We start from the raw sequence: 14,945 nt of genomic DNA, 5'->3' as shown, positions 1-14,945 counted from the left end.
GTTACACACTGACAACTCTTTGACCTATATGACTTGACTGCCAGTTTTATATTTAGAATCCTACCAGACAATGGGCATCTGGAACAGTCACAGGCATCTCAGTCTTACTGTGTCTACAGCTGAATGTAATGTTTTCTCTTTCCCAAATCAATTCTGTTTCTTGTTTTTCTCTGTGTATGGTACTGTTACCACACAACTCAATGAACCAGAAACCTGGAAATCATTATTGATTTTTCCCTCTCTATAGGCAATAAATTACCATCTGCTAGATTTTGCTTCCCTAACACTTTGATCTTGTTTTCTTTTTGTACTTTTTTAAAATAACTCTTATTTTAGCTTCAGTAGTACAAGTGTAGAATTGTTATAGGTAAACTCACGTTATAGGGATTTGTTGTACAGATTATTAATCACCCAGGTACTAAGCCTACTACCTAATAGTTACCTTTTCTACTCCTCTCCCTCCTCCATCCCCTACCCTCTAGTAGGCCTCAGTGTGTTGTTCCTCTCTTTGTGTTCATGACTTCTGATCATTTAGCTCTCACTTATGTGTGAGAAGATGTGGTGTTTGATTTTCTGTTTGTGCATTAGATTGTCTCCAGCTCCATCCATGTTCCCATGGAAAGACATGATCGTGTTCTTTTTTAATGCTGCATAGTATTCCATGGTATATATGTTCCACATTTTCTTTATTCAGTCTGTCATTGATGGGTATTTAGGTTGATTCCATGTCTTTGCTGTTGTGAATAGTGCTGCAGTGAACATTTATATGCATGTGTCTTTTTGGTTAAATGATTTATATTCCTTTCATTATATACCTAGTGTATTAGGGTTCCCTAGAGGGATAGAACTAATAGGATAGGTATATATATAAAAAGAGGAATTTATTAAGTATTAACTTACACAATCACAAGTTCCCACAACAGGCTTTCTGCAAGCTTGAGGAGCAAGTAAAGTCAGTCCAAGTCTCAAACTCAAGAACTTGGATTCTGATGTTTGAGGGCAGGAAGCATCCAGCCTGGATGAAAGATGTAGGTGGGAGGCTAAGCAAGTCTTGCCTTTTCATATTTTTCTGCCTGCTTTATATTCAAGGGTAGCTGATTAGATTGTATCTACCAGATTAAGGGTGGGTCTGCCTTTTCCAGCTCACTGATTCAAATGTTAATTTCCTTTGGTGGCACCCTCACAGAAACACCTAGAAGGATACTTTGCATCCTTCAATCCAGTCAAGACACTCACTATTAACTGTCACAAGTCCACCTATTGTCAACTTGAACCCATAGTTATATATTCAGTTTCCACTAAAGCCCAGTAACAGGCCAAGAGCTGACCCTCAAAAGTCTGCAGAAGATAGTAGGGCCTTGCTCCAAAATCTAGAGGCCTCTGCTGTGATTTACCTATGGGGATCTGCCAAAGGCGCCAAATGGCATCCCTGTCTGCCACTGACACCTCAAGTACCATTGGATCTGCTGGGTCATATGGCCCAAGTGGCAGAGCAGCTTGCACAGCAGCCTGGACCTGTTGCAGAGCCTTCCCCTGTTCTAGACCAGACTCAAAACTGGCAGTCTTTTGGGTCACTCGATAAATGGGCTGGAGTGACACTCCCAAATGAGGAATGTGTTGCCTCCAAAATCCAAATAGGTCCCCTGGGTGTTGTGCCTCTTTCTTGGTTGTAAGAGGGGCCAAATGCAGCAACTTATTCTTCACCTTAGAAGGAATATCTCGACAGTTCCTGCACCACTGGAACCCTAGAAATTTTACTGGGGTAGAAGGTCTCTGAATTTTAGTTGGATTTATTTCCCATCCTCTGGCATGTAGATGTCTTAACAATAAGTCCAGTGTGTTTGCTACTTCTTGCTTACTGGATTCAGTGAGCATAATGTCATCAATGTAATGGACTAGTGTGATACCTTCCAAAAGCAGAAAGGGATCACTTTCTCTCTGGATAAGATTATGATACAAAGCCGAAGAGTTGATATGCCCCTGAGGTAGGACAGTAAAGGTATATTGCTGGCCTTGCCAGCTGAAGGCAAATTGCTTCTGGTGGGCCTCATGGACAGGAATGGAATAAAGGCATTTGCCAAGTCAGTGGCCGCATACCAGGTACCAGGGGATGTGTTAATTTACTGAAGCAGTGTAACCATATCTGGTACAGTAGCTGCAATTGGAATCACCACTTGGTTAAGCTTAGGATAATCTAGTAGCATTCTTCAAGATCCACAGGCCAAATGGGATTGTTGAATGGGGAGGGGTTAGGAATCACCCCTGTGTCTTTCAAGTCCTTGATGGTGGTTTCTTTGTGGTTTCTCCAGGGATGCAATATTATTTTGTGGTTTCTCCAGAGATGCAATATTATTTTGATTTAGTATATTTCTAGGTAGAGGCAGCTCTAATGGCTTCTATTTGGTTTTTCTTACCATAATGGCCCTCACCCTACCACTCAGGGAGCCAATGTGGGGGTTCTGCCAGCTACTAAGCATGTTTATGCCAATTGTGCATTCTGGCCTAGGGGAAATGACCACAGGATGACTCTGGGAGTCTACTGTATACATAATAAGTCAGACCTGAGCTAAAACTCCATTAATTACCTTATGGCCATAAGCTGCTACTTTAACTGGAGGACCACAATGACATTTTGGGTCCCCTGGAATCAACATCAGCTTAGAGCCAGTGTCTAGTAGTCCCTCAGTTGTCTTATCATTTCCCTTTCCCCACTGCACAGTTGCCCTGCGTAAAAGGCTGGAGATCTCCTTGAGGAAGGATAGGAGAAAGATTCACAGCATAAATTGTTAGTAATGTAGTGAGATCCTTTCTCAAAGGGACCTGGTCTCCCCTTCATTCAAGGGGTTCTGGGTCTGTAAACTGGCTGAAGTCTGGAAATTGATTGAAGAGCTGTGATTCTCTGTTTTTATAATTCAAATTAGTCTTTTTTCTGTTCAATCAAGAAGTTTTCTGCTTATATTAATGACGTAGGAATGCAGTAGGCTTCCTATCAGTTTCACTTCTAGGAACACTATGATTAATTAGTCAATGCCAGAGATCAACAGGAGTTGGACTATTCTGATTGCTGCTTTTTCTCTGGGTGTCCATTACAGTAGAGAGTAGAGACTAGAATAGTGGTGGCTAGAGGTGGGAAAGGGGGAAACAGGCAAGTGTTAGTCAAAGGGTATGAAGTTTTATTTATACAAGATGATTAAATCCTAAAGATCTACTATACAACATAGTGCCTATAGTTAGCAATACTGAATTATATACTTAAAAACTTGCTAAGGAGGCAGATCTCATGCTAAATGTTTTTCTCTCACACAGACACAAAATAATAAATAAGGCAGGAGGAAACTTTGAGAAGCGATGGATTGGCTTATGGCATAGATTGTGGTTATGATTTCACAGGTGTATATATATCTTCAAACTCATCAAGTATATATGTTATTAGTACAGCTTATTCACATCAATTTTACCTCAATGAAGGGTTTTTTTTTTTTTTTAAGAAGAGCAGTAATATTTCTATCTCAGGGTTGTTTTGAAGACTAAATGCATTTAGATCACTGCCTGGCAGGTAGTAAGTGATATATATATGTTTCCTATAATTATTTTCTTCTTCTCTAAATAGTATTCTGTATAGCAGAGGACTCCATAGTCCTCCATTCCATAGGAGGGCTGTCTGTCATTCTATAGTGATATCTTTACCCTCTCCCTTTTTATTAGTTTCCTAGGGCTGTCATTACATACTACCACAAAATGGGTAGCTTTAAAGTGCAAAAATTTATTCTTTCCCAATTCTGAAGGCCAAATGTTTGAAAACAGGGTGCCATCAGGGCCATGCTTCCTCCTAAGACTCCAGGGAAGAATCCTTTGGTTCTTTAGTTTCTGTTTCTTTTTCCAGGTATTTCATGTCTTGTTGCTGCACAAATCCAATTTCTGCCTCTATCTTACGTAGCTAAATCTTAAATCTTAATCTTAAATCTCCCTCTATTTTTCTCTTATAAGGACACTTGTCTTAGATTAAGGGTCTACTTTGGTAATCCAGAATGATGTGGTTTGGCTGTGTTTTCACCAAAATTTCATCTTGAATTATAGTTTCCATAATCCCCATGTGTCATGGGAGGGCCTTGACAGGAGGTAACTGAATCATGGGGGTGATTTTCCCCATGCTGTTCTCATGATGGTGAGTGAGTTCTCATGAGATCTGATGGTTTTGTAAGGAGCCTTTTCCCATTTGCTCTGCACTTCTCCTTCTTGCTGTCATGTGAAGAATGATGTTTTTGCTTTCCCTTCTGCTGTGATTGTACGTTTCCTGAGGCTTTCCCAACCATGTTGAACTGTGAGTTAATTAAATCTCTTTTTTTCTTTTTTTAAATAAATTACCTAGTATCAGGTATGTCTATGAACTCATACATACTTCAAGACTCTTAACCTCTGCTGTGGTGCTTTCTGAATAGGGTGACATTTACAGGTTCTGGGGATTAGGACCTGGACATATCTTTTTTTCTTTTTTTGGTGTGTGTGTGAGGGGTCACCCTTTAACTCTCTATAATCCCAAATAGGAGAGCGGCCTTTTCCTCTACTTTTCCATGTTGAAAAATCCCAAGGAACGAGTTTGATCAGCTTAGTTTTATTAATACGATAAGCTACTTTTAGAAGTAGAAGTATAGGACATTACAGTTGACCTATCCTCACCCCTAACTTGCCTATTTCTTCAATAAAAGGAGTCAGTTGCATAGCCTCAACATGGTTTTAGGGACAGTTATAAACAGTAGGCACTCAACACATCTTTATATAGAATTGATGCTCCTTTTTGTTTTTCCAGTATAGCCTCAGTCTGACCTAGTAGATTATTGAAAATATTCTCAAGCTGGATAATATCTTTTCAAAAGATACAGAATTTCTGTCTACTTTTTGTAAGTCCCAAGTCTTCTTGCACTAGTTTGTTGCTGGGAAGCTGCTTCTTGATTTAGGAAGTGGATTCCCTAATTGACACATGTTATGGTGCTTAGAAACTGAAGCTCTCCATAAGGCTTCCCAGGAGTTCTGTTTTCTTCCTTAAGTGGTGATACATCAGTGTAATCTTCTTTGGAAAAATTATTTACCATAACATTTGTTCTTTGAAAATGCATTCTCATTGATAGATTACTGCAATCTACTCTTCCATTAGCTTGTTGATAGTACAGTCTATCATTTTTATTCTAACAGTACCTAGTACTTGATTCGGATCTAGAATCTCAGTTACAGGATTACAGGATGTCACTGGCTCTCAAATAGTATGAGCTCTGCCTTATATTCAGATAGCTGTACAAATTTCAGTCACCTATATGAATTCCCTACTAATGAAGAAATATTTATTGTAATACTTTTAGAAACTACTATCCATAGAGCTAATTGGCAACCTCTCTCACCTCAGGTACAGGTAGGTTAATGATACCTAACCAATTCTAGATTGTTCTGTGAAGATTAAATGTGGTTAGCAGTAGAGATAATAGGTTATTTCTTTAAAGTTACAATACTTATTAAGTAATAAAACATTTACCTATTTGTAGAACAGGTAGATAGTAAACAAGTTTCATCATTATGTCCAGGGCAAAGACTATTTATTTAATAGTATTCAGATGCTTGAAAAAGTCCTGGCAAGCTGTGTGGCTCTGTCATGTAGCTAATTGAGGAAGAAGTGGAGAGGTTAGAGAAGATGGGAAGAGTGGTGATGCAATTAATGAGAGTGACTGTGTAGCTGGGAATGTAAAATATGGGATGTTGAGCTTACATTCTATTGTAATGTTTGAAGCAAGGAGTACCTGGCAAAGCAGTAGATAACAGCAACAGATCATTTTAAAATTATAGTCGGCCGGGTGTGGTGGCTCAAGCCTGTAATCCCAGCACTTTGGAGGCCAAGGCGGGTGGATCACGAGAGATCAAGACCATCCTGGTCAACATGGTGAAACCCCGTCTCTACTAAAAATACAAAAAATTAGCTGGGCATGGTGGCGCGTGCCTGTAATCCCAGCTACTCAGGAGGCAGGAGAATTGCGTGAACCCAGGAGGCGGAGGTTGCAGTGAGCCAAGATCGCGCCATTGCACTCCAGCCTGGGTAACAAGAGCGAAACTTCGTCTCAAAAAAAAAAAAAGCCCAAATAAAATTATAGTCTTTTTATTCATAATTGTTGGGTAGTTTATTAATATTTGCCAATTTAAATGCTCTTGCTAGTATTATTTACACATTTCTACAATATAATTTACAGAATGGTTATGCATTCTTATATGTTGGGTACAAATTTTTACTAGGTAGCTTTACCCACAATCCAGTTGTTGTGTTAGTATTGATCAGTATTTGATTAGTATTTTTCATATGTGATTTTGAAATATTCATTATTTCCTTTATTTTGCAAATTCATTTCCTTGCCTCTTTTTCATTTGAGGAAATAGTCTTTGTATCATAAGCCACAGATTCCTCAATAAATATGTGACTTTACTCCTTAGCAAAACTTTTCTTCTTTTGCCCTATTGGTAATAGAAATATTCTGAATTTAAACTCACTGGAGAGAAGAAAGTTTCTTGGTCAGAAAAATGAGGAATGAGAGACATAAATGTTTGTCTATGAATAAATTTCATAGGCCTGAACCCAAATATACATGTAGAAGCAGGGCAGTATAGAAAGAAAGCTTTTTTGTTTGCTTGTTTTTTTCAAGACGGAGTCTTGCTCTGTCACCCAGGCTAGAGTGCAGTGGTACAATCTTGGCTCACTGCAACCTCCACTTCCTGGTTCAAGCAATTCTCCTGCCTCAGCCTTTTGAGTAGCTGGGATTATAGGCACCCACCATGTAGAGGTGGGGTTTCACCACATTGGCCAGGCTGGTCTTGAACTGCTGACCTCGTGATCTGCCTGTCTCAGCCTCCCAAAGTGCTAGGATTACAGGTGTGATCCACCAAGAGAGCCTTTTAAATATTTTCAAAATTGTGTGGTTGGCTGAAATAGGACAACTGCTGGCACCTCAATCATCAGGTTCCATGTGTATTTGCATCAGTGGTTTTGAAGGCTTGTCGACACACTGGGACATCATAGAGAGCTTTTTAAAAGAGTGTTAATGCCAGAATCCCACCCCTAGACATAATGATTTAGTTGGCCTGGGGTGGAGCCTGGGCATGTGTGTGTTTTTAAGTTCCCTAGGTGATTCTAATGTTCTACTAGGGTTGGAAACCACTGATTTACACGAGCCAGATAATGTCTATTAAGAAAATTTCAAATAGTTACTAGATAAAATATTTGGATCCACTTTTCATCTTCTAATTTGTGGATTTTATATTTGTTTTTCAAAGTAGTTTACATTTTTGGCAATTTTATTTAACTAATGGTATAAGGTACCCACCAGTAAAGTAGGGTCAAAAATTAGTGTTTTCAACTTTTTCTGAACCCTAGATTCAGTTTGGAAACTTTTACAGTCCTTATGTAAATCTAGGCCACACTCAGAACAGTTAATTCAGAACCTTTGAGGGTTAGGACCCAGGCATCATCATTAATATTATTATTATTATTATTATAGTTTCCCAGGTGATTACCTTGTAAAGCCAAATTTGAGAGCCACAAATCTAAATAAATATTGGTTGACTTAATTTTCTTTAAATAATTTCAGCTATGTACAGTCTCACTTTGTCTCTTTTTTCAGGATATTATTGACAGACTTATAATTTTGAATTCTGAAGCTAAGATTCGTTCTTTATTCAACTACGAACAATCACATATCTTTGGTCTAAGGTAAAGTGCTACATTTTACTTTTGATATTACATTTTATATTGCACGAAAAGTAAGCCATTGTCCTATATACTTTTAAAAAGTATTTAAAATTAGTTAATATTTGAAAGCATGTTTAAAGGTAATTTGTCTTCCCTTAACATTATAGACAAAGTAAATTATGGCAATTAGATTTTTGTGCCATGCACTTTGTCTGAATTCGGATTCTGTATTATTATAGGGTCTCCCATTCCTTACTTTAATAGAGGCATTTTAGGGACTATTTTATTTGGTTTACTCAGGAGTCAGCTTGACCTTCCCTGGGTTGGTATTTGGTTAGATTCTTGTCATAACATACCCTTAAAAGAGGCCTAGAAATGGGTGATTTATACTGAGACCCAAGTTTTGCTCTTTGTTGGTAATCGTCGCTTTTCAACTTTACTTTGCCTGAAGTTTAAATCTCTCCACTTGAGTTCATATTCCTTGACATTTTATAAGGATTAGTTGGTAGGACTACAGGGACTCGTGAATTTTGCAGTCTTTTGGTCGTATGTAAACATATAATTTGCTTCCCTACTATAAATTGATACTTTTAAAAGCAGCTGAATTAAGGTAATTTTTCATTTTCATAGTTCCATGATATTTCTTTTTTTTCTATTAGCAAAGTAACTTCTTTAGACTTGAGGGAGGTCAATGATAATTCACTACCTAGGAAAGAAAGCAATTATTTTTCTAAAGTTAGAATTCTCTGATGGTGGTATATTTTTAATTTTTTAGAAACTGTATATTAATAGATGAGCTTTGTGTTTGGACTTTATCGTTCAAATAAGGTATAGCAAAGGTGCTGCCATTACAGTTCTTTGGGTAGTGTGCCCTTTATCTCAAAATGTGTTTTCACAATAAATTTTAATTTTTAGTTTATAGTTTCAGATACAACAGATAGCAAGATTGACGTGGGAAACTAGGAAAAACTGCATTCAGTAGAATTTTCTTTTGCATAGCAAATTTGTTTCTCAGTTTTGCAGTTATAGAACATTGATTTTGGCCTCTTGTTGTTGATATACTGAGTACATTTCTTTTTTTTTTCCTGTATGTTTTCTTTCTTTTATGGAATAATATTTTCTGTAGTGTTCTTTGGAAGAAGATTTAACAATAGGCCTTTATAAAGTTATATAAAAAGCAATTCAAGAAGTGAAATGCTCCTGGGAATACCATACATTAATTTTCATAGTGTGTACTTTCTTGTAATATCCAAATGTTATCATTCTATCCTACTGTAAAGAATTTGCTATCCCACAGTTGGTAGATGTAATAGATTATAGTGCAGTATGGTGGTTAGCAATATGAACCTTGTGATCAGACTGCCTGCTGTTTACTGGTTGTGTGAGATGGGGTCTCAGTTACTCACCTGTAAAGTGGAGGATAATTGCATTATTTTCCTTATAGAGTTATTGTCATAATTGGTATGAAAAATTAAAAGGGTTTACAATTGTGCCTGGTACATAGAAAGCACTGTGAAAATAGTAGCAGTAATAGTTCTAATAGTAATTCTTCATGTCTTTCTTTATGTCTACTTGACCTATACTGCTTTTGTGTTTTACTATGAAATCATTTCTGTCTTTATTTTTTCAGTATCTCAGTAGTCATAAACATGCTAGTTAGTAATTTGCTTGTTTTGTATCAACATTCAAAAAGAGAAAATGACAAAATCACTTTTTGAGGAAAAGTTTGTATTTTAACTTAGGTACTTTTAAACAAGTTTTTCTTTCACAAATTTATTTTATGTTTTGAGATTCCTATTCATAATAATCCTTAATTCAGGCATATTTGTAAGTCATACATCTTAGGCTAATAATTTACTTTCATTTTGCTAGTAATTTGTCTGTTATTGGTCATTGATGTCTAATGGTGATAAATCTAGATCATAGCTTTGCGTTATTTATTAATCTTGTGTTTCTGTGTGTTTGGGATTTTTACCCATATGTTTCTCTTTTATTCCCACAGTATTTTTGCTTGTTTCTAGTTAAGCCTTCCTTGTACCTTCTCTTCAGTAGATCATCCCTTAATGTGTCTGAATCTATGTTTAGCATTGCTTGTTCCATTTACTTTATATTTTCTTCTGCCTCAAAGTGTAGCAGTAGCTTTAAGGGTAATGCTTGATACAGCTTATTTATCACAACACTCAGATGAGGCTAATATGAGGCTTAGTGAAATGGGTCATGAACAGCATCACATTCCATTTAAAGTTCTGAATTTTAATTTGCCAAGATCTTACAAACCTTACATTGTAAATCATTAATATTCAAGAAGGGTGCTTGTTTGATTAGCCTCCCTCCTTCACCCCTTCCCCTTTTCTCCCTCTTTCAACCTATTCTTTTTTGCTGGATCATTCCTATTAGTGTGAAGACATGCCTTCATATGTCCTGTCTTACAGTGAAATAGAACAAACTATTCAAACAAATACCCTTGACCTTACATCTCCTTGCAGCCACTGACCAAACAGCAAAATACGTCTGTACAAACTGCCCTCGGTTGCTCACCTGTATTTACTCCTCCACTCACATTGATCTGACATTGACTTTATAATTCTGTCAGAACTATTCATCCTGCTCATTGCTAGATCACTTGTAACTTCCATGCTAATGAATCTAGTGCTTTCTTCTCTTTTCTCATCTTACTGTAACTGTCAGTAGCGTTTGATATAGTGGACCATTTTTTTTTTTCCTTTGTGAAAAATTATCTCCATTTCTGTGCTATCACACACTGCTATTGCTGCAGTTTCTGTCTCTCTCCTTTTTTTTTTTTTTTTTTTCTTCATTCTTTAGGCAACCTTTGAATGTGGGAATACTCAGGATTTAGTCCTGGGCCCAGGACCAAGGACCCTAGCTTTCTGTATGCTCTACCCCTAATTTATTCCACTTAAACATTTGCCTTTAAATATCATTTATATGCTAGCGGATGCCGTCATTTCTATCTCTAGCCCAAACCTCTCTTTTCAGCTACTAGACCTATATACACACCTGCCTTCTGGCATCTCAGTGTATACATTTCTCATTTAAACATGTTTAAAATTGAACTTTTGGATCTCTCAAACCCCCTTCTACAAAAAGAAGCCAACTAAATCTTTCATTTCTATCTCATTATGTGATCCAGCCATCTCTTTAACTGCTCATCTTGAAAGTCATCATAACTTTCTCTGTTTTTTAAACAATAATTTATCTTTATTATAAATGAATTGATCAATGCAGAAAATTAAATATAATGAAATGAAATTTCTTACAAGTCTAAAAGTATCTTATTAGTACTGAGGAAAATTATTCTAGACATCTTTCTATACATATACAGAGAGAAGGAAATACAGATAAGTAAAAATAAATTCTTTTTTAAAAATAGAATTATAGTACAGTTACCACTTTAAATTCGAATGGAATTCTTTAGGGGAAAAAAAAGAAAGAAAGAAACCCCAGTGTAAGACTGAAGGAATTGCTGAATTTCAAATAACTGTTTTTTCTCTCCAGGGGTCATTATTTTCCGAGAGATTCCTCTAAGGTAAAGAGAAAAGATTATGTAAAACATTTCCAGAGGTTTGAGCATGATATTTCACTTTTAGACAGTATTGATCAACTCTACTGTGGTAGATGAAGACATTCGTGCTCTTGTCAGCTGCCCACTTCCCCTGTGCTAAAAAGTAGTTCCTTTGCCCATTTCCTAACCTACCTTCGTGAGTCAGAGACCCTGTCTTCCTTCCTACCCAGGAGGGAGATTAAGCAATAAGCTAATTTGCATTTTTCAGTGTAGTAACCTAATACATGAAGTACCTTTTATGTATGACTATGGAGTAAGATTTACAAGTTAAACATTTCCTCTTCTTTATTTACTCAACCTGTATTTATTGAACTTGAATTCTGAGCTATGCCCTATGCAGTGTATGGGGGATGCAATGATGAGTGAATCAGATGTGGTGCTAATTCTCTTTAACCTTTATATCTGTGAGGAGTAAGATATTAAGATAATCAAAGAGTGTAAGGTAATTAAGGCAGAAAAGAAACACGTTCTTATAAAGCCCTCACCCGTCTTTTATCATTTTAGGTTACTGGCAATTCTGGACACCATTGTGTGGCTTACCTTCATATATCTCTACCTTTCCCGTGTATAATATTTCCCACCCTTCCTTAGCCTGAGCTAATGCTCCAGGGAGGTTAGACTCCTTATCTCCCTCAAGGACAAAACAGCATTTATTACTACCTGTCTCCTTGATGTTTATGTCTTGACCTCTGCCTTCGCTTTTGTCTACTTATACAAACTCAGCCCATCCTTCAACACAAAGCTTGCTTTGTGAATTACTTATAGCCCATTCTGATCTTGTCTTCTCTTTGCATGTCTCTTGCCTTTATAGCTCTTTCTACAGATTTAATATTTAATTTATTTCTTCTTTCTGTTTAAAACTTCAGTTTCTGAAGGAAGTATCATTTTCTTTTACTTTCATGTCTACCAGATTAACATTTATTTGTTAAAATCTGCTGCTTGATTAAAACAGTTGTCTGGAAACTCTGATACTGCCCAAGGCTTAGCAGTTTAAAGTTTTCTTAACCATTTTTAGTAGGTTTAGAGGAATGTTATATTCCTTCTGGGACATTTTATTTCAGTACAAAAGCTGTATATGTCATGGGGAAACACCGTATCATCATTTAATATTAATTGTTTTCTTTATATCAAACTAACCACATTAAGTTGTATTATAGGCTGTAGAATTGCAGCTTTTTTTTTTTTTAACTTTGAATGGTCTTCAGTGCTAAAGATATACTTAGTTTTAACAACTTAAATCTTACATAGTAACTCTTAGTTAGATATATATAAAAATTTAACATGGTTTAAAAATGCTAATATAGTTCTCCTAAAACCTATTTCTTCTTTGCTTATTTGAAACTATAATGTGGTGCATTAATGTTAGTTTTCTTCAAAACAAAACTCAGGAGTCTATATTTACAGACCAGCCTTTAAAATTAATCATTTGCTGTTTGTTATTATTTTACATTTACCCACCAACAATGGATTCTATATATAGTACAATGAAGAGTTTTATGCATCATTAGCTTCTTTGTAAAAATGTGACCTTTGAGATGACATTTTTACAAAAAGTTAAAAATTTCATACTTCTTTTTTTTTTTTTTTTTGAGATGGAGTTTTGCTCTCGTTACCCAGGCTGGAGTGCAAGGGCGCAATCCCGGCTCACTGCAACCTCCGCCTCCTGGGTTCAGGCAATTCTCCTGCCTCAGCCTCCTGAGTAGCTGGGATTACAGACACGTGCCACCATGCCCAGCTAATTTTTTGTATCTTTAGTAGAGATGGGGTTTCACCATGTTGACCAGGATGGTCTCGATCTCTTGACCTCGTGATCCACCCGCCTCGGCCTCCCAAAGTGCTGGGATTACAGGCTTGAGCCACTGAGCCCGGCCCATATTTCTTTTAAAAATTAGTGTAATTAAAAACAGTTTGGTTATTTAACAAGTAATAAACAGCCAAATGTTAGTATTTCATCACAGCAAATTGCCAAATTATTTATCTCCAGTGACCCAGTTGCTAACTCGGCTTAAATGTGATTAACCTTAGTAATAAGAAATAATCTCACAATTACTTCTTGCAGTATTTAATATCAGAAATTAGAATATATAATAACAAAGCAATCCACATTTTGGATTTTATATAAACATATATAGATAGTTATATGTACATACATATCCAGAATTCACTAAATTAGTGAAAAGTTAATTTCATTAAATTAGTGAATTAGTTAATAAAGAATAAAAATAATCAAATGATCTGTTACTAGTTGAAGACATCAGCAACTAATTCAGAATTATAATTTAATCAATTCTTGTTTACATAGAAAAATTCAAGAATGCTAAAAACAAAAGGAGAAAACAACACTCATTACCCTACCTCTTTATGGTAACTACTGTTAACCCTATTATGCTCATATTTTGACCTTTAGCTACAGATATTTTTTAATGGGAGTGTTATTGTTTTGAGACTTCCTTTTTTTATTAAAGTATTTAAAATTATCAGCTAGGCGTGGTGGCTTACACCTGTAATCCCAGCACTTTGTGAGGTCAAGGTGGGTGGATCACCTGAGGTCAACAGTTCAAGAACAGCCTGCCCAACATACCGAAACCCCATCTCTACTAAAAATGCAAAAATTAGCCAGGCTTGGTGGTGGGCACCTGTAATCCCAGCTACTTGGGAGGCTGAGGCAGGAGAATCGCTTCAACCATGGAGGCGGATGTTGTAGTGAGCTGAGATCAGGCCACTGCACTCCAGCCTGGGTGACAGAGGGAGACTCCATCTCAAAAAGAAAAAAATTATTCATTTACACCTGTATATATTAATCTGTGTTATAATTATAAAGGATTAAATAATGTTCCAATACATGATTTAATCCCAATTTTCTGTTTTTACACATGTAGGATTTTTTATTATAAATATCTATGGATCAATATCTTGATGTTTATAATTGTTGCTCTACAACAAATCCATTGAAATATACTTGCTAAGTACAAGGATAGGCACATTTTCAAACCTTGTGTATTTTTATCTACCCTCTTATTATGATTTAGTTTTATTGATCTCTCTTTAGCATTTTGTATTCTGCCTACTTAATGAAATGTATTCCTTTCATTCCCTTGTTCATTCATTCAGAAAGTCTTTACTGAGTCTTTGCTAAGTGCCGTACTTTATTAGATAGTCTTTTCGGCAGCGTCAGTGACTTTATTCTTTTTTGTTTTTGGATTGCTTTTTGTCATTCATTTTTGCTAAATCTTTCTTCTCCTTTATTTAATGTTTGATTAGAATTGTCTTCTAGAGTTACGTCTTCAGTTTAACCTCCATTTTATCTACAGTGGCTTCAATTATTACTTTTTTACTGACCACCGCTATATCTGTCCAGCCCTAAGCCTGTCCTGAGCATATTTGCAAATTTTATGTGGCATTCGGATCTGTGCATCATGCAAGCTCCAAAAGGGGAGTTAATTAAGTATTAATCTTCATGATCACAAGGTCTCACAATAGGCTTCTGCAAACTTGAGGAGTGAGGAGAGGCAGTCCAAGTCTCAAAACCGAAGAGCTTAGAGTTTGATGTTTGAGGGCAGGAAGTATCCAACCCAGGAGAAAGATGTAGGCTGGGAGGCTGGGCCAGTCTTGCCTTTTCTTTTCTTTCTTTTTTTTTTTTTT

At 36.4% G+C, this 14,945-nt stretch overlaps 1 protein-coding gene across 8 annotated transcripts in view; it reads left to right on the top strand.

Moving 5' to 3' along the window:
• The window catches only part of TBC1D32 (TBC1 domain family member 32), a 245,006-nt gene that overhangs the window by 125,356 nt on the left and 104,705 nt on the right, over window positions 1-14,945 (top strand). For all 8 annotated transcript variants that reach the window (XR_013534904.1, XM_078370769.1, XM_078370771.1 and 5 more), the window contains one exon: window positions 7,653-7,741. Coding sequence is in view for 7 of the 8 variants with exons in the window: in XM_078370769.1 (XP_078226895.1) it covers window positions 7,653-7,741 (89 nt within the window). In the remaining variant the exon portion in view is untranslated. The remainder of the gene's footprint in view (window positions 1-7,652; window positions 7,742-14,945) is intronic.

Source organism: Callithrix jacchus, chromosome 4 (genome assembly GCF_049354715.1).
Source record: "Callithrix jacchus isolate 240 chromosome 4, calJac240_pri, whole genome shotgun sequence".
In the NCBI taxonomy this organism is placed as follows: Eukaryota; Metazoa; Chordata; class Mammalia; order Primates; family Cebidae; genus Callithrix; species Callithrix jacchus.
This window is presented reverse-complemented; position numbering and strand designations above follow the sequence as displayed.